Source organism: Didymosphaeria variabile, assembly GCF_027946475.1.
Source record: "Didymosphaeria variabile strain IMI 356815 chromosome Unknown scaffold_1, whole genome shotgun sequence".
Taxonomy (NCBI): Eukaryota; Fungi; Ascomycota; class Dothideomycetes; order Pleosporales; family Didymosphaeriaceae; genus Didymosphaeria; species Didymosphaeria variabile.
The window spans coordinates 4931573-4955966 of record NW_026611620.1 but is presented as its reverse complement, the minus strand read 5'-3'; the positions used below and the strand labels follow the sequence as shown (position 1 = coordinate 4955966).

Here is a 24394-nt window from a genome sequence, read left to right as displayed (position 1 = left end):
AGGAAGACTCTCACATTTCAAGAAATCCAGGTCTCACATATCATGTCTGCCGTGCGCTGGACTTTGCTTCGAAAACACCCCTCTAATAAATCCAAGAAGAGAGATCGTCATGTCTGCTTTCCCTTCCCAAAGGTCATACAATCTCGAAAGATTAGAAGGGAAAAGTGATGGCTTCTCCGCTGGGCCTTCTTTTAAAACCCGACGACACTGACTACATGTTCTGGCTTGTCCGACCCGCGTCCAAAACCGTTTTGCGAAAAGCCTATGTCTGTGAGACGGAATCTCGCACTCCCGAAATTGAAGGACCATTCCGCCATGTTTTCCCTGCGCTGGATCTTGATTTAGAAACCGAGACCGTACCCTGTATGTCTGGCGAGTCCGATCTTCTGCGACCAAAATAAAGTAAACAACCAAATAATGTCTGCGAGACGAGGGAGGAGGACCTCGTACTCCAAAACTCAACATTGCTCACAACATGTCTGCCTTGCTTGGAACTTATTCCAAAAACTACACAATGCTGTCTCTATGTTCCGGCTCGTCCGACCTTCTGCAACCAAAATTATATCAACAACCACCCATGTCTGCGAGACGAGGGAGGATTATTCTCATACTCTCGAACACGAAGGAGAGGGTCATTATGTCTCCTTGCACTGGATCCTGTTCCAAAACCGTGAGACGGAAATCATATGTTCTGGTGTCCGACCCGCGTCCAAAACCAGTTTGCGAAGAGCCTATGTCTGTGAGACGAGGGAGGAGAACTCTCGCACTCCAAAGATTAATGAGCTCGTCGTCATGTTTCCTTGCGCTGGACCCTATGTCAGAACGTCTCCACCACGGCTACATGTTCTGGTGTCCGGCCTGCCGCCAAAATCGAGTCACAAAATTCTCGTGTCTACGAGACGAGGGAGGAGGACTGTCGCACTCCGAAAATGCAGCACATTTTTGCCATGTCTGCCCTGCTTGGATCCTGTTTCAAAATCACTATCCACCCTTTTCATGCTGGCTTGGTCCAACCCGCTCCCTCGTAACAAAAACCGACATTCTGAACGATCATATCTGCGTCCTCCTTCATCTCACACTCCAAAACTTAAAGATACCTACCACATGTCTCTCCGCTGGACCTTCCTTCAAAACCACTCTCTACAATCTTCATGCTGTCCAGCTAGCTCGCATCTCACTCTTAACACTTTCAAATTGCACAGCATCAGAGTTATGTCGCCTCCCTCTCTCTGGTATCAACGCTTCATCAATAAACTTGTGGACAAGCTTTCAAAAGACGAAGCTCAAGACAACCTCTATCATTGTAATGCGGCAGGGCGTGAGCAACTCATGTACTATTCAGATATCTATGTGTTTTATACCTACCTCCCTCTCTCCCGACCAACCACGCAACCTCTCAAACAGCAACAGCAACAGCACCACCTACACAATCCCCATCGTCCACCCATCCACCGGTCTCCACACCACACCGTGCCTCGGCTCCTCCATCCCCTTTCGCCACCATCAGCACCCCATCGCCACCCCCAACCCGTCAGCAACCCACCTCTCCTTCGCCCTCGTTTCCCGAACACTCCCGCTACCCAATAAATCCCTCACGTGCCCAGAATTCCGAAAAGCGAGTGTATCTGATAGAGTGGGAGATATGGTAGTCCGATTCGATCGGTGCGAGCGATCGGGAATGTACACCCACCCATCCACCCACACCACACAACCACACCACTTACCAGTCTAGTCTAATCTACACACCCTACTAGGATACCATCGCCTTGGTGTCTAACAGTAAGATATGCGTATGCTTCTCACCCCACCCCACCCCACCAATGCTCGCTATCTATATATTTATACATCCACATCTATCAGGCGCCCACGTATATCTACCTACCTACTGCACTGCACTGCATGCAGACCCACCGTACCACAGTCCCGTTCTGTTGTGGTGGGTGCGTACGTCCGCAGATACGATACGGGGAACGACTGTTCGTCCGGACTTCACCCATGCGCCCGGTGCGCGGAGTCAGAGTCCGCGCTGGAAGCATGCGAGCGGCATGCGCGTGGCAGATAGGGAAACTGTTCATGTTACAAAGACTGTGGCGACGGGGTCTGGACATGCGAGTATTGGATAGGATAGGATCCTGTAAGTAGTCCTCATCGACAATCCTAGCACATACTCCGCCGTCGGCATTCGCGCGGGAACATACAGTGTGATGCGTACGGTAGAAGCCATGCCATGCCATGTCCGTGACATCCCACTCGCATCTACGTGCAATCAGAGAACCATCAGCGACCCGTGTCGTTACCACGCGACAGCACACCCGCAGGACTCGATGCGTTCGCTCCCTCCCGGGTGAGCGTTGCGGTTGCGCTGCGCTGCCGTCCGTCCGTCGGCACAGCCGAGCGTTAATCACCGCCATCCCACGCGTGCCGTGCCTCTCCACATGCACCCTCAAGCTCACAGAAGTGGGTCGGCACCCTCCCACACCAGCCTCTTGGAGCTTCTAGAAGGCCCAGCATCCACACCGCTGGGCTGCCTTCAACATCAATGCACAAGCGCACCGAGCCCTCCGCATCGCATGAAGCGCACGTGTCTCTGTCGCTGAGAGTCAGTTTCATCTCGGGTGAAGTGCGTCGAGCGACGACAAAAAGTCATGAAGCCTGTAAGCGGAAGCCGAGCGACGGCTCCGCGCCTGATCAGCACACCTTGCTCTTGCGAGGCGAAGCGGAAATGTCACCTGGTTGCGCATGTGCTTCACAAGGGATCGGTGCGGTGCCAGCCCAGTCAGGAAGCCGTTTCACGGCGGGATGCTCGCTCCTAGGCACTTTCCCCTTTTGTACGTGAGGTCCTGCGCTAAGCCTCGCCGAGCGCGCGGAAACTGGACCGCAATCCCTCGCAGCGCTAACGGCTTCAGGAGTCGAAGGATCCAGGGAAGCAGCCGTTATTTGGCAGGGAGCGGGTGGTTAGCGGCTCCTCGCTGACGTTCCCACTTTGGACCCACGAGACGCGGACGGACAATAATCAAAAGAAAGTTCGCTGGGGACAAGGGTCGTGGATAAGGCTGAAGAACTTTGGAAAAAGAAGGCTGGAAAGGGGAACGTCTGTGCTGTTATTAATGAGATAATTATCTCGCGCTGGGGCCATGGATCCGCAGGGTGCGAAATTTCAAGAGGAACGTGTTATGCCGAGGATGTTTATCTTGTCGCGTGTACATTAGCACGTAAAATAAACCTCAAGAAGCATGTGTTGTGAAGCACGCCTTATCGTGTAACACGCGGCAGGTTTGTAGTCGGTCTTGGAAGCAGTAAAAAGAAAGGTGACGTGGGATATTTTGATAGTGTTTCATTTGTGGCTTGGGACTCGCCGTTTGATGCTTTTGTTGGTGGCCGTCGAAGCGAGTTGGCTGCCGTTACTGTGCCAGCAGTCAAATCCTTCGTCCGCACACCCTAACAGTCGACGTTCCTTCGTCGCACGTTGGTGGAGAGTTGGTAGCGTGGGATTCTGCCGGTGCCCGCTCAAACCGTGCGACGATCTGTCATGACCCTCACGATGCTGCCTGGTCCTGCGATTTCGACGAGCTGCGCTTGTGTTAGCATCTGCGGCAAGTGCTTATGGCGACCCTTTCAGATAGCCACGCTTGCAGTGTGGGCGGGACGGGACGCTAGTCCTACCTTCTCATGCCAGCTCAGCAGCACGCTCATGGCTTGACCGCCGCCCTCGCCGCCGCCGCGGGCGTGGATCTGGGAGAAACCGGTTGCTTGGGGCGTGATGTTGCGTGTTGAACTCGCTGCGTTCGTCTGTGCCATTCCCTTGTATCTTTGGTACACCGTTAGCTATATCTGCCCATGATACGAGCACGAGACCGTCCGTCGGACACAGCCAGTTGCGAAACGGTCACGCCAAAGGGTGACCGAAATGGTATCGTGTCTGTTTTGGGAGGTGTAGCGTACATATACTTCATAAGCACATCCAATGCCTCTGTTCCACCCGGTGAGCTGTATATTTGGCTTAATATCGGTGACATGTCGGCCTGACGAATGGACTGGAGGATCTCGATAACGGTAGCTAAGTGGACATCCTGTATAATAGTGAGACAAAAGTCAGCCCAGTCTCCCTTCTTGTGTGCTTGTACGAGGGTCGGAGCGACCCGTCCCGGTTGCTGGAAGCCCGGGTCCCAATGTGACGGCGGCATGGCCACGAAAGAGGCCGATTAGGGAGAGACATGGACCGTAGGGTTCTGCGTGACTGCCTGGGGAATATGGCGCAGTGTTTCTGGAGAGACGAGGTAGCAGCATGCTGTGACATACCTTGCCCTGAGCGTCTGCGCCATACGGCGGGTTCTCTAGCGCACCCTGAAGCGCGCCTGGATTGTCTCCGCCTCTTAGAAGCTGTCGGATCTGTCCTGCGAGCGACTGGACATCGGCGGTCGACACAGGTGCGACGGAGGGGGTGAGAGAGCTAAGGTCGAAGTTGGCGGGGGAGTCGGGGTCGAGCGCGTCGATATTGATTGTGCGCCAATTGACGTTGGCCATGGCGGCGTATTACGGTGTAGGGAGCGGCGAGGAGGGTTCGGCGGTCGCAGGGCGTGCAGCTGCAGGCGGTGGCGGTGGATGGGCGCTGATGTCGTGGGTCGAGGTAGCATACGTTGGGGAGCTCAGCGTGGGGTTCTCCACCACAACCGCCAAGACATTGAGGCTCCAGCCGGAGCTTTTGGAAGGAACTCATGTACCTCAGCCCGTCACGCAAGCAAGGGTCATCGTCTCGAAACAGATCGGAACACAACGGTCGGCTACGGAAAGCCTATCGACGGCACAAGTGTGGAGACGCGCGGCGTCGCGGGTGCTACGAGCCTACTGCATGGTCACTGCAATGACATGGAAGCGATGGTAAGAACACTTGGTGTAAATTGGTCAATTATGATAAGTCTATCCATCCTGGCCGTGTCGCGAGACACGAACGCAGGTACCAGGAACCAGAACCCAGGCAGTTCCTCCGTCTAGTGTACATCGTGCGGCGCGACATGCCATGGTCGCTGCCCAAGATGGCCGTCTGAATGCAAATCGTGAGCTGGTCGTGTGTCTGCGGATTCGCCAGCCCGCGAACTATATAGTACAAAGAGTCCACGCCCAGGGTGAGCCAGTGAAGGCAGGCGTGGAAGATCTATCAGATATGCTACTGTAAGAGAAAAGAAAAAGAGTCCGATTTTGGTATCCGATGCCTGGGCCTTTCCTAGTCTATAATGAAAACGCCGGTGAGAAAGACTTTTCGCAAGGAGATGCTGTCGCTGAAAGCAGGCAAGCAAGGAGATGGCAGGCCGAGAAGGAGTCGCAGGAGTCGCTCAAGGAACGTGGAGCCGGTAACGCAGGGGGTATTATGGCACGCTGAGAAAGGAAGAGTCGCTAGGTATTAAAATGGGCGTAATCCCGAGGGAAGGAGAAACCGAGCCGATGCGCCAGAAGATAACGAGTGAGACGGAAGGTTCGGCGGTGTACGCGGTTGCGTTGTGGTGCGGTGCAGTGCAGTGCAGCGGGCAGGGCAAGGCTGCATAGCTATATTGGTCAGTCAGGGTGTTCATGCAAGGCGCTGCGGACCCTGGCAACTTACGAATGCGAGTGTTGGCATCCCCCAGTTTCCAGTTCTCCAACGAACACCGAAGCCACATGGAGCAAGCTAATCGACATGAGATGACAGGATGGCGAGTGAGAGTGCGCAAGCTTGTGGTCGTTGGTCAAGACGGCTATTGCCTCTTGGGCTTCGGCGGCGGAGGCTTAGGCGTGCCGGTTGTATCGTAAGCACCGCGGCCCATGTTGGTCGACTCGGAATCTCTGAGTATCATAGTGACTGTGGGGACGGCGGCTGCTTTATATGTCAGTGATGGGTTTCACGAGGCGTCGGACGCCCGACAGGGCGGGATTGACTCACAGGAAAGTGTGCAGAAGGGATCGAAAGCGTGGCGTCAGACGGCTGATTTGGCGTGCGAGGGAGCAAGCAGAGCAGAAAAGGGACAGGTGAGCGAGGGTGAGGTGTCGGCGACGGAGGCTCAGTGGTTGGGTTGTGTATACGTGGACAGGGTCGTGTTCCAGAGACTACAGCCGGGCAGCGCTGGCAATTATTAGACAGAGGACACTGGGTGCCGGTCAAGGAGTGTGAGAGGGTATGATAGTGAGGGCAGGAAAAGAATTCCGACCGGGCATGGCGTTCCTCATATAAGGCGGCGCTCGTTAAGGGGCCTGTCTACTGACTCTCTCGCCTGGGCCAGCGACGAGACGTATGGAAATGAGCGCCAGTGCTTTTGTCCATGACGTGCCGGGAGACAGGCCCCGATGCAGCGCGGCAGGGAACACGTTGAAACAGCCCCGAGAGAGCCGTCCCTTTGCCAGAAATTGTGCAGCATGGATCTGCAGCTGAGTCCCAGCACAAGGGTTGACTTCCTTGCTAGCCAGGGGTCTTCATGCAGCGCTAGCCACCAGCTAACGGCCTGCGATGAGCAGACACCACCAGCGTCCACCACCGCCCACCACCGCCCTGCTCAGCACGGCTGGCGCCTCTCCTGGCCGCTGATGGGGCATCTCACCAGCGATGCCATCCCACGCGGGCTGTCGCTCGGCGGTGTGAGGGCAGCCGGCGCGGGCTGAGATGAGACCGTGTCAGCGACGTCCGGCCCTCGCTGGTCCAAGTCGCAGGCTCCCGGCCGTGTGTGTGCCTGCGCTGCGCTGACCAGACGAGCCGTGGCCGACGTGCCTGTGCCTGGCCTGCCTTGACTCGCCCGCCCGGCGCCAGAAGGCGCGCAGAAGCGCCTTTGGAACTCTCGACGACCCGCCGCGCCGCGGCTCTTCTTCCCCGTCGCCCTCTCTCGCACTGCCCTGTCCCGGGTCGTTGGATTGGAATGAGTGCATATCTGCGCTCGCTCCAGCCTCCTCCGCCATGGAATGCACGGCGTCGCCAGCGGACGTTGCATTTGCGCCTCCACCACGCACCACACACTTCTTACTCGCCCGCGAGACGCTGCCTCAAGGTGCCGTGCTGGCAGGACGCCGCGCTCCACGTGGGCGTCTGTCACTGCACCACAGAAGCCTAATGCTGCTATTCCTGGCGCCCTCCCGATGCCATTCTGACCACACCTCAGGATGCACATGTGCCCGTCGCAGCGCACACAAGCACCGGTGTGGACTAATCACAATCACCCGTAACATCACGCCTTGCCGCACCGGGAACCTTGTCGGCCTCGCTTGGCTATATCCTTCTAGAAACCGACTAGAAGGCGTTTGATCAGCCGCGCCAGATGATATGGGCCCTATCGACGCTCGCTGTGAGTTTTGCCAGTCACCGCAGAGGGCTGCGCTGAGATGCGACGGACAAGCGCCCGTGGCCTGACGTGGTGGCCAACGAAACGCGCCTGCTTGGTCGTCTGTGGTCGCACGTTGCGCTCGTCTGCGGGAGCGATCGCTGCAGGCCCGCCCAGGGGAATGGAAGCTCGCTGCAAGCATCCGACCTGCAGCGCATGGATCTGCGTCTGGAATCGTTTCACGCACAGTCGCGTCTGCCTTTGTCCACGGCCATGACAACTCGCCTGCTCGTCTTGTATAGTATTGCTTGCTTGGTCGTGGACATGGCTGCACTTTGCTTTGCGCATCGAGTCCGCACAGGCTGACTCTTCCCTATCGATAGACTTGCAATAAGCATGTCAGACATGGGCCTGGGTAAACGCAAAACACGCAGCTACCAATAGCATAATTCGCACTACATCTCCCGTGCGATTCGCCAGGACCAGCCTCCGCGCCCGAATATTGGCATATATCGACAGGGGCGGGAGCAGCAGAGTGAGACAGGCACACACCAGGACCAAACTGTGTTCCGCCAGGCCAGATTGCTTGCTCGAGAATCAATACACCGCTACGTCAGCTCACTTTGGCCGTCCAAGTCCAAGCCGTGTTTCCACAAGTGAGGGAGACCTGTTCCCTGACGCGGCTCCTGTTGCAGCAGCCGATGGATGAGCGCGCGGCTCGTGTTACCAGCTCCATCGCTGCTCGCCTGTGGCCGTTGTCTGCAAGTTCCCCAATGCAGGCTGCTCTCGACGCCCTTCTCCACAGAAAAGTTTTCCTCTCGAAATTGCTGCGCTGGCTGCTGCGCGGGGAGTCGGGAGTGTGGGTTTCGCAGCGGAAGCCAAAAGATAGGGCGCGCTAAGGGCTGCATCTGCTCGCGTAGGCAGCGGGCTCCATCCCCGTGGATCGCAGCCTGCAAAGGAAACCCTGCCGACACGTGGATCGCCTTGTGTCTGGGAAAGGGGCGATTGTCGACAGGATCGCTGTGCTGTCTGCGCTGCTCGTGTGCCGACTCGCAGGACGGCGACCATGTGCATTTTCACCGCGACGGAGTCATAATTCCCGTCTCGTTCGGGCCGGCCTCCAACCTTCGAAAGCGGCCAGGAACACAGGCGGCCGGGACGTCAACCGCGCCCATTAGCCGGTGGAGCTCATCCCCGAACGGGAACTATGGCTTGGAGGATGCGGCCCAAGTTGCATTCTTGCAACGTTCCACCGGCCTGACGGGACGTAACCTGCCTTCTCGAAGCAGAACCTGGTGAGCGGAACAATCTCAGCTTCGTCGACGGCGGCCTGAGAACGGCCAGTCAAGCCATCTGTGCGAGTTGAGGCTCTGTCGTGTCCGCTTGTCAAGCTGGATTGCGATCAGCCACAGGCAAGGTCGATCGCCCATTCCCTTAACTTCAGCCAGTGTTGCGACTCTGTGCGAAGCAAATTCTCATCGCATCGATCCTTAGTCAAACGAGCTGCAACTTTGTTTACCCGGTAACAGGTACATCTTTGTGCTTCGGCAGCTGCTGTGCGCCCTGCTGCGGCCACCCAAGCTCGGTGTCCTGCGTCATCTCATCATACAGCATGGGAATCCGGCTGCCTGCTGCTGCTGCTGCTGCATGTACCCGACCAGCACTCGCAAGGCGAACGACGAACGCCAGTTCTCCGTCTGTGGGGCGTTCTCGTAGCTACGCCTTGTACCTTTCTCCACCTAGGGACAGCCAAAACCGTAAAACGGCTGCCACCTCATCCGCATCGGTCACCAACAACCCAAAGTCAACATCGAAACATGGTTTCACAATCCAGGGGTAAACAAACACTACAGGACGCTACTGTACGATCCGGTTGCCTAAAACGTGCCTTCGTCGCCCGGTCGCATCGCGGATGTGGGACGGCGCCGTCGCTAATCCGACCATCGACGCGCCGCTGCACGTCTAAACGCACTGCGAAACTCTCTCGACGTCTCTCAAAGCATGGCGCACGGGCGCTGGCGAAAGGAGGACAGGTCAGGATAGGACACATCCATCGCTCGTCTCGTCTTACCTACTCAAATACCGAAATAGACGTCCTGCGACGGTGCTCTATCTAGCTTTAGCTTTGCGATCTGCTAATGCTATCGAATGGATGGATGGGGGAGCTACACCCCCAGCCGGCGTCCCATCCGGCACACATCTACAGGACGGGCCTACCTTCCAACAAAACAAAGCGCACCGCCCAACAAAAGATATGCACTGCACTCAGCTCACCTGCAGCGAGCGAGCGAGCGATGCAGCCCAACGAAACGATCGCCAGGCCCTCCCATTGCTGACTGACTTCGGTCCTTCTCGTCGCTGCTCCAGGGTGCTGAAATACTGATCGTCTGCATCGGATCTGCCTAGCATAGCAAGCTACCGTGGTATTCAGCCCTACGAGTCCTTCGTGCCGCAAGCGAAAAACAAACCCTGGACTTGCATGCATATCTCCCCTCTATCTATACACAGCAGATACGTACATACGTTGTAGACATGATTTCTAATACCCCCTTCACCCCACCCCACCTACACAACATGATATCAGCCTCGCGTACCCCCTTAGGGCCTTGCTCACGCACTCTCCACGCGTTCGGTATCCTTCCTTCGCTTTGCTTTCTGAGCTCAGCTCAGCACCGCTGATGTCAGCGCCACTATGCGTGCATGCATGCTCAGATGTACGCATGCTGACCTGGCTTATCGACGCGCACCGCACACCACCTGCGCCGTAACCACCGTAACCGCCGTATGTGATTGTAATCGGTGCGGTGCGGGCGGGAAGTCCACGTGTAGCCCCACAGCCGCTGCCTTTCCGCAACGGTCCGCACCGCATGGAAATGTAGTGTAAGCAACCGCGATGTGGGTTGAGATGACTGTAAGGTAAGGCTGAGGTGAGGTGAGGCGAGAGGGACCTCTCTGTGGGGGTGTGCTGATGCTGAGTGCGTGAGCGGGAGGTGCGGGAATACCTACGAGCATGGTGTGGTGAGTCTCGCGCGACACCGCTTTTTGACGCGTATGGGAGTATCTGTGAGATGGAGGATCGGACGAGGCGGTTTGAGGCTTATTTGACAGACGGGCGTTCCGCGTTATTATATTTTCCACGATATAGACGGGTATAGACGCCTTTGTCGGGTATGCAAGGGCGGGAAAAGAACGCAAAGACAGGACCTGCATAGTAGAGCAGAGATCCAGGCACGCGTTGTATTTCTAATTCATTGCCGAAGAGAAGACGATGCTCCGTTGCACATTGCCATGTCCACAGGTTGTGCCCTCATGCATTGCAATCTGACCTTCCATCAGGTACGGACCGTGGGACGGGATGCGCTTGCTGGAATCGCTGTGTCTTGTAAAATGCGAACGTTCAGCAGGGTCGTTCCAGTGACTGAATCGCTCCCAGGACATGGTAGCGGTAGTCAGCTTCGCAGAACCTATCTCTAGAAACGTATGTTTAATCGTACTCACACTCATAGGCACCGTTGCCTCCCTCATTGACTGTCATATATCGCCATCCTACATAGCACACATAACATTCCTAAATCGACCTCGCACTCCTCCAACCTCGTTACGTTGTCTTAGTAAGAATTTCAATCTGTGCAGCACGTTCCCTTCTGTGAAGTAATCACTCGATGGATTGGACGACTGCGATGCGCAACCCATCAGATACATGCAATTTTTCCAAATTAATTCCGTAGTCTCATTGCAAGGCAACATTTGAAACAGCTTCCTAGTTTTACATAGGGACATGGAGGTTGACGGAATACGAGAAACGCACTACCACTACCTATGCTGCATATTCGGCACTCCGATCCGATCCGGTCCCAAACTCAAACTCCCTTTAACCTTCCATCGACAAGTTCCCTCATCGCCAGCTATACATCTCACCTTAACCCTAGACACCGTGCTGCAGCGCTGCTATCCACCACGGCTTCACCTTGCGAAAAAGATCACACATGGACAGTGTACATAGTTATTCCCTAGCTCGTAATGTGATTTCAGCATTTCATTTACTTTTACACCGACCTTAGGTACTACTCCTCACCTCTCGCGACCTCTCCTCCAACCCAGCACCGTCCCGATGGTCTCTGTCCAAACACAGGACGTCTAACCTGCACTCGGAACGCCAAAAATGCATGTCCAGCCACAGACACACACACCTACACACACACATACACACACACATACACTCTACCTCACAGCTACAACCCGCCTTGCAATCACCACAGTAAGACTACGAGAGGAAAGGCGAAACACAGCAGCTACCCGTCCATCCTGCCTAGCACGCCTTCTCCTTCCACCTCCCACTCCCTCACCTTGGCCGCCACTACGTAAGCTAGCTTCCCTTCCCTTCCCTCCCGCGTCCTCCAAGCGCACATGCACAAGAACACTTCACCCTCCACAAGCCCCGTCAGCCTCCGCTCCGCCTTGTTCTTCAAAAGCAGCTTGAGCCCATGTCATCCTTTCCCGAGGCTAAGACGAGACGAGACGACCCTTTTCTTTTCTTTTCTTTTCTTTTCTTTTCTTTTCTCCTCTGTCGAGCCTGAAGGTCTCTCTGAGTGAAACGACCCAAAGCGCGGTAGCACCGATACCACGCTTCTTCGTCTGTGTACGCCACGCGACAGGAATCCATACTGCGGACATAGCGTGGGATGTAAAGTGCAGCGCAAGTGCAAACGCGCCAGAAATCCATACTGCGAATGACACCTGCATAGCGTGGGACGTACAAGTGCAGTGCAAGTGCAAGTGCAAGTGCAAAGAAAGGCGCATGAGAGTATGCCATGCCTTTACTCGACGTAGCAAACACAGACTACACTCACATCACAGTCCAAAACAGAAGAGCAAAGAGGTCAAATGACGGAAACCAGCGCCCGTTAATGCCTACCATTACCACCTGTTAATTCCTACCGCACTAATCTCAACGTCACATGCACACATTGTACAATCATAAACCATTACTGGGACACTGCAGCAGACTCGAGAGGTAATAGGATGCGTGGTGCGGTGTGGCCTATCCACCTCCCTCCCACGCATGCATGCAATAATACTATCCCTATCCCCATCCCTTTCGAACCCAAAAGCCCAAGTTCAGCCCCAACGCCACATACTCATACGTAAAGTCGGGGTATTAATGCAAAGAAAGCCATAATCATAAACTCGCCCTTCCCCTCCCCTCACCAATTCACAAAAGACACACTCGCCGGCGACTTGAACCCCCCTTTCGGGCTCTTGACACCAGATTTCTTCTCAGACACCTTGAACAACCCCATTAAACTCTGCACGCTCTTCGAACGCGTCATATCGTACATTTCAACACTATCCGCTGCACCGCCGATATCAATTGCAAGCTTATAATTAGAAACCGGCGTAACAGAGGACGTCTCCGGGACGCCTTCCTGCACGGCCGCCAGGTTCCGCTGCATATTGAGATTCGCCGTGCGATGAGCATGGTCCATCTGCTCTTCCTAAACAGAGGAATGAGTGCCGTCGTTCGAGGTTACGCCCCGTTCAGGCGACGACGTAGCCGCGCTGTCGGGAACGATGGGCTTCTCAGTGGGATCGGTGCCGACGTCGTCGCGCGTGCGTGCGTGCGTGGACTTGGGGCCGTGGGCATCGATGTGTGAGAGGGAGTGCCAGAGGAGTGCGGTGCTAATCACGTCAGTCAGTGCACGTATATAAAAGGGGAAGGGACAACGAACCTAGCGAACGTAGCGAGCATGCCGGGCCACAAGAAGACCACGCTGGCAATCGCGCGTCCATTGTTACGATACCGCATAGGGCTGCCTCCATACTCTGCGAGTAGCCTCGACACCGTCGCCGCATCGGCACCTGTGACGTACGCGGAGCGGGTTGCGACGATGACGGTGTACGCTAGAGCGCAGGCGAGGGTGAAGAGGCATGCGAGGACGGAGCATATGCGCCATGCCAACTTTACCGCCTTAGATTCCATGCGTTCAGGCCAAAAGAGGTCAAAGAAGAAGGCCGAGCCGAAGATGGTAGCGACGTAGATGCCGACAAAGATGTTGTACGAGGCGATGCCGATGAAGTCGTCGTTGTGGACGGTAGTGGTCTCAGCGCTGGGTGAGTGCGCTGCGACGTAGTCTTGCTGGTCAACGTAATCTGCGGTCTGTTAGTTATGTAGAAAGCGTGTTGGTGGAGGGTGAATGCATACCACTAAGTGCCGCTGTACCCAAGCTCTCGCTCACAACGCAGAAGATCATGGCGATCTGGTAGACGATGAACTTTGTCCGGCGGAGGTGGTACTCCTTGTTCCACATGTAGCTGTTCTTGAACTTGCCCCATTGCATCTCCTTCAGGTCCAGGCCCCATATTACGGCCATGGTGTGCTAAGTGTGAAGAATGTGTCCGAAGTAATCGAGCACAGAGGAATAGAGAGGGAGTTGAAGGCGGCTGTATTATGACGGCGCGCTTGTACACAGAGGCGGGGCGCGGGGGTATAAGACGTTGTGTTGGAGATGGGTTGTGGGTGGTTGGATGGTGGTGACACGGTCACAGTTAAGTTAGGGCTTGGAATGTTTGCGTTTGCAATGTGTGGAGGCAATGACGACCGTGCTACTCGACAACAGGCAAGATCGTGGGATCAAGTTGGGCGAGTTGAAACAGCGCTGTGGTCGACTTTTGTCAACTGACCAAGCAGTCGCATTTCCGGCCGATCAATGCTTATTTTCGCCGTTGTTTTGCACAAGCGCCGCATTTATCAGCGCCGTTAGGGCTTGTCCGGAAGCTTCGCACGCCAGTGAAATGCGCGTTCCGGCAAAAAGCTGCATGCGGGAGCCGGGTGCGACGTCATAGCGGGCCGGGGTTAGCCGCTTTAGCGAGCGCTAGCGCCAACGATGTCATGGTTGTTGAACCTCCGCGGCCAACAGAGTACATGCGAATTCACAACTTCGACTCTGGCAACATCTCATCCGAGTCATCCACCAGCGTGCTTAGCGAGCTGCGACGACAGTGGGGAGACCCTTCACCAGCCATCCGTGCTTCAGTTCACATCGTTCGCTAGTCGCAATCTGCCCCCGAAAATCCTCGTAGATCTTCGCCCTCCAGCCATACCGTGTACATTATCACATTGCGTCATGCGTGGTAACCGCAAATCCCACACAGAGAGCATCTGTTGACACGCAGATTCGATATTGATAATCGTTGAGGAGAACTCCACCGCCACACCTCGAGCGCTCCAGCCCATGTGCTCTCGGACGTCCTCGTGCGAGCGGGACCGAGCAACGCCACCACGCAGACCCTTGGGCCCGCGGGGACTTTCGAAAAGCTTGTCGCGTCTTCACACACGCGCTAGCGTACCAGATCGGACGCCGATACGCGCGAGGACCGTTGGTGCTGTCGTTGGCTGACAGACTGCATGCCACGCGACTGAGGAATCATCTGCTGGTGAGCCTTTTCTTGCGCGCTTAGCTTAGCAAAACTGTCACAAAACTCTACCTTGTTTCCACTATACATCTCTGCAACAAAGGTAATACTCTTTCTGGCTGTAGCTAAACCTCTAGAAAACTCGGCAAAGATGTTGAAGCAAAGTTTTTGAGATGTGCTGCTAAGGTAAGCGCGCAGGAACTGGCTGACCACCTGGGTTGCTGCACGATCATGTGTCATCTAGATGGTTGCTGTCTCAGCGCTTTCGCGGGAGACCCTGCGTTGGCAGAGGTCCGGGATGCTCCGGGAGGGTCTCAGATGGCGCTTGTAAGTGAAGCATGGGAATCGTGAGAGAAAGAAATTCATGTTCTGAGGCTGACTACGAACGAAAAGGCATGAGCTACCGTCTCAAGTCATCCTGGATGGCCTCGTTGCCATCCACAAGACGCCTTTCGCTCTTCATCATGCGCATGAGAATCCACCCTAAAGTTGATCCAGACCACTCACTCCATAGTCGCAGAATCGCCTTGAAGTGGTGTTTCGAACTGAGATTCTACACCAACGTGCCAAAAGGATGAGTACCCCGTATCACCTAGAGCGAGCAGACAATGCAAAGCCGCGAGTCTTCGCATTTGTGCCTCTTGCTTCTCATCTGAGCGTAGTCCATCCGGTGTAAATTCTTAGGTTCGCTGCCGCAATCGACAGTGTCTAACAACTACTTAACAGGAAGTTTGATCATCATTCAAAGAAGGATGCTGCTAGCCTACTACAGTTCACTTTCACCACAACAATCAACAGCAATTGCTAATTACCGCATTAGGAAGTTCATCCATCCCTCCCAGATCGTCACTAAAATACTCCATCCCCAGCACTCACACCCCCTTCCTCCCCTCCACACTCGGCTTCAATATCCCCGCCACAACACCATCCGCCACACCCATCGGCAAAAGCGTATACAGCAAAAACTCCTGCACCCAATGCCCAAAGTACCCCACCACAAATCGATGTCCATGTCCGACCCGCGCTAGCGTAGCCCTAGCCATAACCTCCGCCGTCGGCATGAAATACCCAGGCTTCATGTTCGGATCTTTTTGAAGTTGCTGCGTGTACGTCCCACCGATGATCACTTCGAGGATCTCAACGCGAGACTTAGCCTCGGCCTGCTCCGCGGCGAGAGCCCTGTTCCACGTGTGCAGCGCGCCCTTTGTGGCTGCGTAGCCTGCGATGTACGCTTGGCCGATTTGCGACTGGGAGCCGCATGTCAGGATGAGCGTGGGGTGGGAGTGTGCTTGGAAGACGGGGAGGATGCGGCGTGTAAGCTTCATAGGGAACTTGACGTTGAGGGAGAACACGGCGTCGATTTCTTGGCTGGTGTAGTCTTCGAAGTGTTTGAAGTTTGAAGACAGGACTGCTGTGCCGCCGACGTTGTTGACGAGGATGGTGAGCGGGATGTCGGATACTGTCGCGACGATGCGCTCGATGTCGGGGTCGGTGAAGGAAGAGGCGTCGACTGCTATGGTGCGGAAGCGTCGACTGGGAAAGCTGGCTTTGAGTTCGGAACGGCATCGCGCGAGTTTAGTCTCGTTGCGGCCGTGGAGGACGACGTTGGATCCGCGTGAGGCTAGTTGTTTGGAAAGCTCCCAGCCGATTCCATCGCTGGCTCCTGTTACGAGAGCCCAGCTGGACTCTCCATTAGATTCCTGGCGGAGGTACTTGGGAAGGCCAGAGCTGTAGAGGTAGTGGATCAGAGGGAGAGGCATAATGATCGAAGTATTGAGTTGGAAGTCGTTGGCAAAGTAAGAATGATTGAGGTTGTACTGAAATGCTTTCAAAATGGCTGATATGGCTCGAGATAGTCACAAAGTCGCTGTGGTTTTGTAGTTGCTGGTGTCAAGTCACTCGTCCTGGCATCCACGATGAGCGGGCCAGCTCGCAGTATTTGTACCCAACGCCCATGCCCTCTCGCACCATACTTTGCGACATCAACTCACCAGTATTTGGTGACTTTCCGTTACTCTTGGATGTCCACCTCGATGCTCGGAGGGTTGTTGATGAACCATCGGGCTAACGTTGTCGAGCAGCGGAGCGAAATCATGCCGCTGCTCCCCAGATGGGTAGCGTCCGTGCGTACGGACGAAAGAAGGATGTAAGTATATAAGCACGAAAGTCGCCAGCTTGCGCGCGTAGAGCATCACATCGTCATGATTGCTTTATTCGCTGGACGATTCTCGGTTACAGCATTTCAGCCGTTGTGGGTGTGGTCTTGATACGTCAAACCTACAACTTCTCAGGAAGCCTGCTTCTTCTTCGACCAAGCTACCTCGTCTGCGACCAGCACCAAGCTGGCATCTTCAACGACCGGGCTCACCTCGTATGTGACCAATAATAAGCCGACACCTTCGTGAGCAGTGCGCTCCATGGTACAATTCTCGTTACTGTGGCGTTTGGATCCTTTACGAGCGGAGTATACGGAAGAGCAGCGATCCGGCGGGGCTCAGCCACATTGCCAGGAAACGGGCCAGACGAATACCTCGATATCCGGATGCTTCAGCTTTCGCGATTTGACCACGATGCCACATGTCGGCAACTCTTTTGCAGGGCTACAAGCTCCACTTTCCCAGGACTGCGACTAGGCACAGGGCTTACTGTCGCATGAGCCAACAGCTTCGCTCATGCTACCACTACAATCGACTCGCGCAGGGAGAATTCCGTCTTCTGCGTGGCCTTCGCGCCCGCGACGGCACTCTCTCAGGCGAGCTCAAAACATTCCGCATCCAAGCGCCAGAGACGCCGCCATTCAGGGCTATTTCTTATACGTGGGGTCCGCAGGTGCTTCATAAGACGATTAGCCTTGATGGATGGCAGACACCCATACCCGACTCTCTCCACCCGTTGCTGGATGTTGAATGGCAATGCCCGATAGATGGCTGGTGGTGGGTGGATTCTCTCTGTATCAACCAGCGAGATGACGCGGAAAAGTCACAGCAGGTGGGACAAATGAAGGAGATATTCGAGTCAGCTGAAGGAACGACCGTTTGGCTTGGAGAGCAGAGCGAAGATAGCGAAAGGGCTATGAACTTTTTGCGTTATCTTGGGGACGATTTCTGGAAGCACACTCGTTTGCACCATACCTCGTGGATGCAAACGCTGGCTTCTAGGCGGGGGCAATACCGCTCCGAATGGGGCGCAGTCGAGCGTCTGTTCCAAAGACCTTGGTAGCTATACTTTTCTGGTGCGGTCACCCATTTGCACCTGACTGATGGCTGCAGGTGGAGACGTGTCTGGACCGTTCAGGAGCTTATTGTTTCGAAAGCCGTTGTTTTCCGCTGTGGAAGAAGCACCCTGGACGGAGACACAATGAGAATGGCAATCTACGCGATCTGGATGTGCCACAGAGCAAGTGGTGTTTTCCGTTACGACGCTCAATGGAACCGCAATCGGATCGTTGAACGTCGTGAGCATGCACACACGGCAGACCCCTCCTTGACAGCTCTTTTAGCGTATCTAGGGGACCACTTCTCCACGGACCCTCGAGATCGGTTGTATTCGCTCTTGGGCCTCGTTCGAGATCCTGACCTCATCGACAGCTCCAGTTACGATATCACCGCTCCAGCATTGTACACGAAGTTCGTCAAGTCTTTCATAGCGAAATACCAATGCCTGGACATAATTTGCTTCGTTACAACCTTCCATGGCTCCGGTGGATCTGTCGGTCCACTTCCATCGTGGGTTCCTGACTGGAGCGTACCTGCTACACCCTTGGTTGCGCCACTCATGGTCAGCCAGGGTGCTCGACAATGCATTGGAAACCTGCGACCATTTTGGGCGAAGAGGCTTTCAGCCGAGTACTTTGCGTCAGATGGTGGAGACATGCGCATTTCGTTCTTGCGAGATGACCAAGAGTTGACTTGCCACGGTGTTCTGCTAGGTACCATCGACGGGCTATCCAGTGTAGCCAATTGGATGGCCCCCAGAACAGATGAGAACCGCAAGACGGATGCTCTAGTCCAAGCGACGCCCCCTTCCGCCTCGGGCCCACATTCAGCCATCGACATCACCAAAGCCATCATGCGCTGCCTAGTGTTAAATCGACAAGACCACTACTTCAGCCACATCGCGCCAGAAGAAGAATACTACAACGGGCTCCGCTCCTTAGTAGACGAGGCAACAACCCCAGGCAGCAAAACGCACACACACTTCACATCATGGTTCCTCGCCAACCGGACATTTCAAATAAGCGGCCTTTCTCTCGCCAGCATCTTCGCCCAAGCTTCCAGCACCCGCCAACCCAGCGCACACAACTTCCTCGGGCGCTCGGAACGCTACACGTTCGCTTCGCGGTTCCATGACACCGTGATCAAAATGGCGAGACGGCTTGTTGTCACTGAGAACGGTCTCCTGGCGATGGTCCCGAGGAGAGCGAAACAGGGCGACGTTATTGGCATACTGTACGGGTGTAGTGTTCCCGTCGTGCTCCGGAGAGCCGCAGGGACAGCCGCAGGGACAGCCGCAGGGACAGAGCAGTACATGCTTATCGGGGAGTGTTACCTCGATGGCTACATGAACGGCGAAGCACTCCATGTATCCAGGCCCCCGTCGTTTGAGGAAACAGTTTTTAAACTTGTCTAAGGAGGATGACCGAGTCGCCGTGAAGCCATGCATGCATGCATGCATGCATCTGTCCGAGAAACCACCTGATTTCGCTCCATGGACTATCGAAGGTAAACATAAAAGAAGGAATTTTGTGTCGTGCGCTATCATAAGTGTCTACGACGCAACGCGTCTAATTACCAAGCTCTCAGACCTGGGTGACAGAGCAAACACATTGGTCGTCGACGATATCGTGCGTCTCGCAGAAGAAGATATAGACCTGGCTGAACACGAGGTTATCGACCTGGTAGAAGAACCCTCAGCCATTCAGTCCGTAAGACCACCAACAGGTAATTATCCTCCCCCAGCAAGCAGCGTTAAGATCACGCTTGGTGTTCCGACGGGATGACGGGTCAGAGGAAGCCTCTCGTGGCGAAGTTTCCATCTCATACTCTTCCGGGTCTTTGACATCGTCCGCATCAATGACATCGTCCGCATCAATGACATCGTCAGCCGCACGCATCTCGCACAAGACAGCAGTCATAAAATAAAGAGGAGAATTTGTACTCGCTACCAACATCTACACCATTGTTTATCCCACCCACCTTCCCTTCAGCCATGCACCACCCAATGATATAATACAAGCAATTGAAGGCCTAGTCGTAAAACCCAGCCACCCAACACTCTCCCACCACCCCATTTATCTATCCTCCAGATCCATCCCACCCATGCGCCAAACCCATAGTGCGTCAGCCACATAAAGATGAGCCGGACCCAACCGAGGTGAGATGCTTGCTTTCGCAAAAAAGAACGACCCCAAAAATGCAGCGCAAGCGTGATAGAGAACAAAATGGCTAATGTTACAAACAAGAATGTCGGCCGTGAAAATCAAAGCAATGTGTACTTTTAGTCATGTCCATGTAGGTCGAACAGATATCAATGTCGAAGTCGCCTATGAGGAAGGCTTCTGCGTCCTCCTCTTAGGGTTGGCCGCAGGAGTCCGCTGCTTAGGCGTCTTCTTCGGGCTCTCACCCTCGATGTACTTCATCAGCTCGTCGATGCTCCGCTGGTCTACACGGTTAGTGCCGCTTCGCGGGCGGTTCGCAGTCGTGGTCTCGTTGGCAGTCTGTCCTACGGCGGCCTGGGGGCGGAGAGCACCGCGGCTGCCGAGCTGGAGACGTCGGATTCTACCCGATTGAAGAGCTTGCGTCTGCTTGGCTTGAGTAACGGCACTCGTAGTGAGTTGCTCTAGCCACTGCTCCGCCTCCTTCGTGTTGCGGTCCTCGGCGCCTAGGACCTCCTTGAAGATGGTGTATGACTCGCGCATACGGTTCATAGCGCCGCGCATGTCTTTAACAAGCGCAAGCGACTGTGCGGTCTGGAAAAGGAGGGTAGCCGTGTTGATTGAGTTCTTGCCAGATACCTCTTCGCAGATCGAGAGGGAGGCTTCAAACCAAACCTTGGACTCGGGGAAGTTCTTCAAGGTCTGTAGCATCACTGCCGCGTTGTTGAGCGTCGTGATGGAGTCAGGGTGGTCGACGCCGTAGACAACCTTCCACAGCTCCAAGGCATGGCGGACGTAGACGAGAGCAGTTCTGCCGTTGCCAGTGGCGTGCTCGAAGAGGGCGAGGTTGAGATACGCCAGAACAGTGTCGGTGTGGTCAATGCCGAGCGTGCGCTCAGAGACGATAACAGCCTTGTGTGCGAGCTCAAGTGCTGCCGCCTTGTCATCCAGGTTGAAGAGCAAGTTTGACAGTGTGTGGTAAACACGAGCAACTTCTGGGTGCAAGACACCGTAGATCTGCTCGTGCAGGGTAAGAGACTCCAAAAGAAGCTCCTGTCCTAGCTCCTTCTGATCCTGAGCGACAGACATGCGACCCGCTTCGAGAGCCTCTTCAGCCAGCAAGCTCTTCGGCGAGCCCTCCTTGACGATTGGGACGATGTTAAGAATGTCGTCCGCGTGGAAAGTCTGCACATTTTGTGGCGCGGGACTATCAGCGCGAGCAGGTGATGCAGTCTTGCCCTTCTTCTTCTTGCCTGAAGTGGAGTTGCCATTGGCGGTAGGGGCAGCATTTGATGTCCCATTCACCACCGTCTCCTTCGTGAAACCGTATTCCTTGTTCTCGAGCTGCAAGCCAAGTTTCAGGGCGATCTCACGGAGCATCTGCAGTTGTTTGCCAGGCTCAATCCAAGCGTCATCGAGTTCAAAGCGGTACCTGAGAGCGACTTGCGCAACAACCTCCTTCTTGACATCTTCAGGAGTCAACTTCTCGAAGCTGAAGTCGTTTTCAGGGTAGAGTGTCTTGAGGTCGGCATCGCTCTCAGCTACAGGCTTCGCGTTCACCTCACCACCGAGAAGGCAGTTGAGCAAGTGTGCGACGCATGGAGCGGCGAAGGGAGCAGATACATTGCGCAGTTTCGCGTTGGCGAAGTGCTTGAACCCACGAGCAATCATCTCCTGGATTACGAGACGCCTGAGCGCCTGCAAGCGCGGGTCCTCTTTGTCGGAGAGTTCCGCCAACTCACCGAGGTAGCGAATGTTGATACCCCGCTTGTGCAGAAGAAGGCTCAGGGACTGACCGTCCATTGGGAATCCAACATCGCCGTCTTTGAGCTCCTGGATCAACCGCGGCATAACCTCAAAGAGCAAGTGGTTGCAAGCAGCGCGAACCTCGGCTTCGTCCTTGGCCCACTCGGCCTTGTCCTCGTCGGTTTGGGGATGTTGGCCGCAGAAGACATCTGGGTTGAGAGCATAGTGGAAGCCAGAAATGTCGACGCGGTCTTGGTCCGCAGCTTCGGCCTCCTCCTTGGCGACCTCGTCAGACTCGCCTTCAGGCTTCTTGCTGCTTTCCTCCTCTTTCTCCTTCTTCTCCTTAGAAGCTTCGCCCTTCTTCTCGAGCTCCTTCTTCACGTACTCGCGAAGCTTCAAGCGGCCAAACGACTCAACAAGCTCAGGGCGCAAGGTTGCCATGCGGTGAGGGTAGTCCTTGCCTTCCTCCTTCTCCTTTCCATCCTTCTCCGGTTCGCTCCAGTGCTCCTCAATCCAGCTAACATCAATGGGTGTGAGGCGGTAGAGGTCGAGGGCATATCGCCGTCCATCGGTACCGATAAGACCCTTGGTTTCGACACTACCCTCGAGCTCGTGTCGGACGTTGTCCTTATCCCATACAGGATGCTTCTTAACGCGGAGTGCCTTGGACAGCTGCTCAAATAGGGGAATGAAGGACTTGTCATCTGCTACGATTTCCTTGCCTTCAACTGCGCCATAGTCGATCTGGTGCTCTCCCGGGTCACGTTGCTTAAAGATACCCGGCACAATGCTCTGACCGACGATACGTTTGCCGAGGTAGTCGACAACGACCGTACCAGACGTGAACAGGTTGGGGATGTCTAAGTTGTTGACGGCACGAACACCGAAGACATCCTTGCCGACCGCCACACGCGCAGCCTCGTCGCCACCCTCAGTACCAAAAGTGCCAACACCATCAGCACCGAAAGAGTAGAAGATGTTGTTATAAACGAAGATCTGCGCGTCCTTGGCCTCGGTTGGGTTGAGGGGAGCAATCTCTCCGCGGGCTACGAGCATAGCTCCGCGGGTGGCAGCATCGTTGTAGTCGGCGAACAGCTTCGAGGTAAGTCGCTCACGGAAGACACGGTCCTGGACAGCCTCCTTAGGCATCTCCCGGGTGGATTGGAATTCCTCATTCCAGTCTCGGAGCGTCTCCGTGTTCTCCACACCTGCAATCAGATAGCTCTCTTGAGTCCGCGCAAGATCGGGCTGATGTGTGGTATGCGTAGAGTTAGGCGCAGGGACCAACCATGGGTTGGCGGGAATTGCGTTCGAAAGCTGAAAGAAAGTGAGCGGATCCCGCTTTTGCGTGTGCTCGAGGTATGACTGAAACGCTTGAGAGAAGGAGGGAGAGAGCTCTTCGAGAAGAGTCAGAAGCGAATGAGCTGAGTGTGCCTTGGGTGCTTGCCGAGGGGACGGGTCAAACTTGGCGTTGGACGACTTGTTGACGTAGAAGCCCGCGACCGTCGATGTGATATGGTGCTGCTCATTTTCGTTGGTAGTAAGAAGCAGATATAGGAGGTGGCCCTTGGATCGCAGGTGGTACGGCGGGGGGTTCCATGGCGAGACAGAGATGGCCTTGATAGTCTTTGGCGCAGGCTCCTGAGCTGGAGCTTGCAATGTCTTGACCGAGCCACCAGCCTTGAAGTCGTAATCACTCAAAGGTGTCTGGTCGGCCTTGTCCTCCTGTGTTTTTGACTCGTCCTGCCCAACAGTGTCGTGTAGCGACAAGCCCGCCAGGATGCCGTGAAGGGCATCCGTGCGGTCACCCGCAGCGCCGATGAGCTCCCGTACGCGAATGACGTGCATCCGTGCCTCTTTCTCGGTGTAGGGGTCCTCAACGAGGGTCAGGACGGCATCGGGTTTGAGACCCGGGACCTCGGATAGCTCCACAAAATCGTTGATGCGCTGGCCGTCCAGCTCCAGATGGAAGCAGGAGTACTGGAACAGCTGGGGTGTCTCAATGATGGCCTGGCGGAGGTCTTGCACCTGCTCCTGGGTCGAGATCTACTCTTCATCAGCCGTGTTTCCCTCTCCAACTGTGACTCAACGTACGGTGATCGCGTGCTCGTATGGCGCATGCGGTAGCTTGATCGTTATCTGAAATATATCTGCACCACCGTCAATTCAGCTCCTCCTCACGGTGTTTCATCGTCCAACGTACTCTCGGCGTGGCCATTGACGGCCTCGTCTCCTTTCTGCTCTACGGCGCCCTCTCCGTTGGTCTGCTGGACAGCATTCGACTCGCCGGCTTCTGCTGCAAAGGCCTGGTCAGCTTTCAAAAACTCCCACGGCCGCATGGTGTCCAAAAAGCGTATTGTCTGGGGGCGGTGTGGTGCGGGCGTGTGTGTGCTCACCTGGCTTGGAAGCGTCATTGTTGGTAGACATGATGGCGAAGAGGGAAAGAGCAAGTGGTATCCGATTACAACTCCAAGAGCGCAGCTATAGGAAGGAACGGCTTTCTACTGTAAAGATAATATACAGAAAAGGAGGATTAATGTACAATGGAGGCGGCAAGTGGAATGCGAGAAGGGAGACAGCTGGA

General features: G+C 55.2%; 5 protein-coding genes across 5 annotated transcripts; 1 reads left to right on the top strand and 4 right to left on the bottom strand.

Annotated features, from left to right (window-relative positions):
• Window positions 1–3507: 3507 nt before the first annotated feature.
• N0V89_001609 (uncharacterized protein) lies at window positions 3508–4524 on the bottom strand (the record flags this gene model as incomplete). Its single annotated transcript, XM_056210420.1, has 4 exons — window positions 3508–3570; window positions 3664–3808; window positions 3943–4070; window positions 4300–4524. 4 exons carry the CDS (start codon window positions 4522–4524, stop codon window positions 3508–3510), a joined length of 561 nt encoding a protein of 186 aa, XP_056077242.1.
• An 8248-nt stretch (window positions 4525–12772) lies between these two features.
• On the bottom strand, window positions 12773–13648 carry N0V89_001608 (uncharacterized protein; the record flags this gene model as incomplete). The annotated part of the gene is made up of 3 exons (XM_056210419.1): window positions 12773–12956; window positions 13007–13427; window positions 13480–13648. The coding sequence occupies 3 exons, from the start codon at window positions 13646–13648 to the stop codon at window positions 12773–12775; spliced, it is 774 nt and encodes a 257-aa protein (XP_056077241.1).
• Window positions 13649–15562: 1914 nt separating this feature from the next.
• Window positions 15563–16450, bottom strand: N0V89_001607 (uncharacterized protein; the record flags this gene model as incomplete). Its single annotated transcript, XM_056210418.1, has 1 exon — window positions 15563–16450. One exon carries the CDS (start codon window positions 16448–16450, stop codon window positions 15563–15565), a length of 888 nt encoding a protein of 295 aa, XP_056077240.1.
• A 1378-nt stretch (window positions 16451–17828) lies between these two features.
• On the top strand, window positions 17829–19319 carry N0V89_001606 (uncharacterized protein; the record flags this gene model as incomplete). The annotated part of the gene is made up of 2 exons (XM_056210417.1): window positions 17829–17905; window positions 17960–19319. The coding sequence occupies 2 exons, from the start codon at window positions 17829–17831 to the stop codon at window positions 19317–19319; spliced, it is 1437 nt and encodes a 478-aa protein (XP_056077239.1).
• Window positions 19320–20232: 913 nt separating this feature from the next.
• Window positions 20233–24149, bottom strand: CLU1 (Intracellular distribution of mitochondria; the record flags this gene model as incomplete). The annotated part of the gene is made up of 3 exons (XM_056210416.1): window positions 20233–23856; window positions 23905–23960; window positions 24014–24149. The coding sequence occupies 3 exons, from the start codon at window positions 24147–24149 to the stop codon at window positions 20233–20235; spliced, it is 3816 nt and encodes a 1271-aa protein (XP_056077238.1).
• Between the last annotated feature and the right edge of the window lie 245 nt (window positions 24150–24394).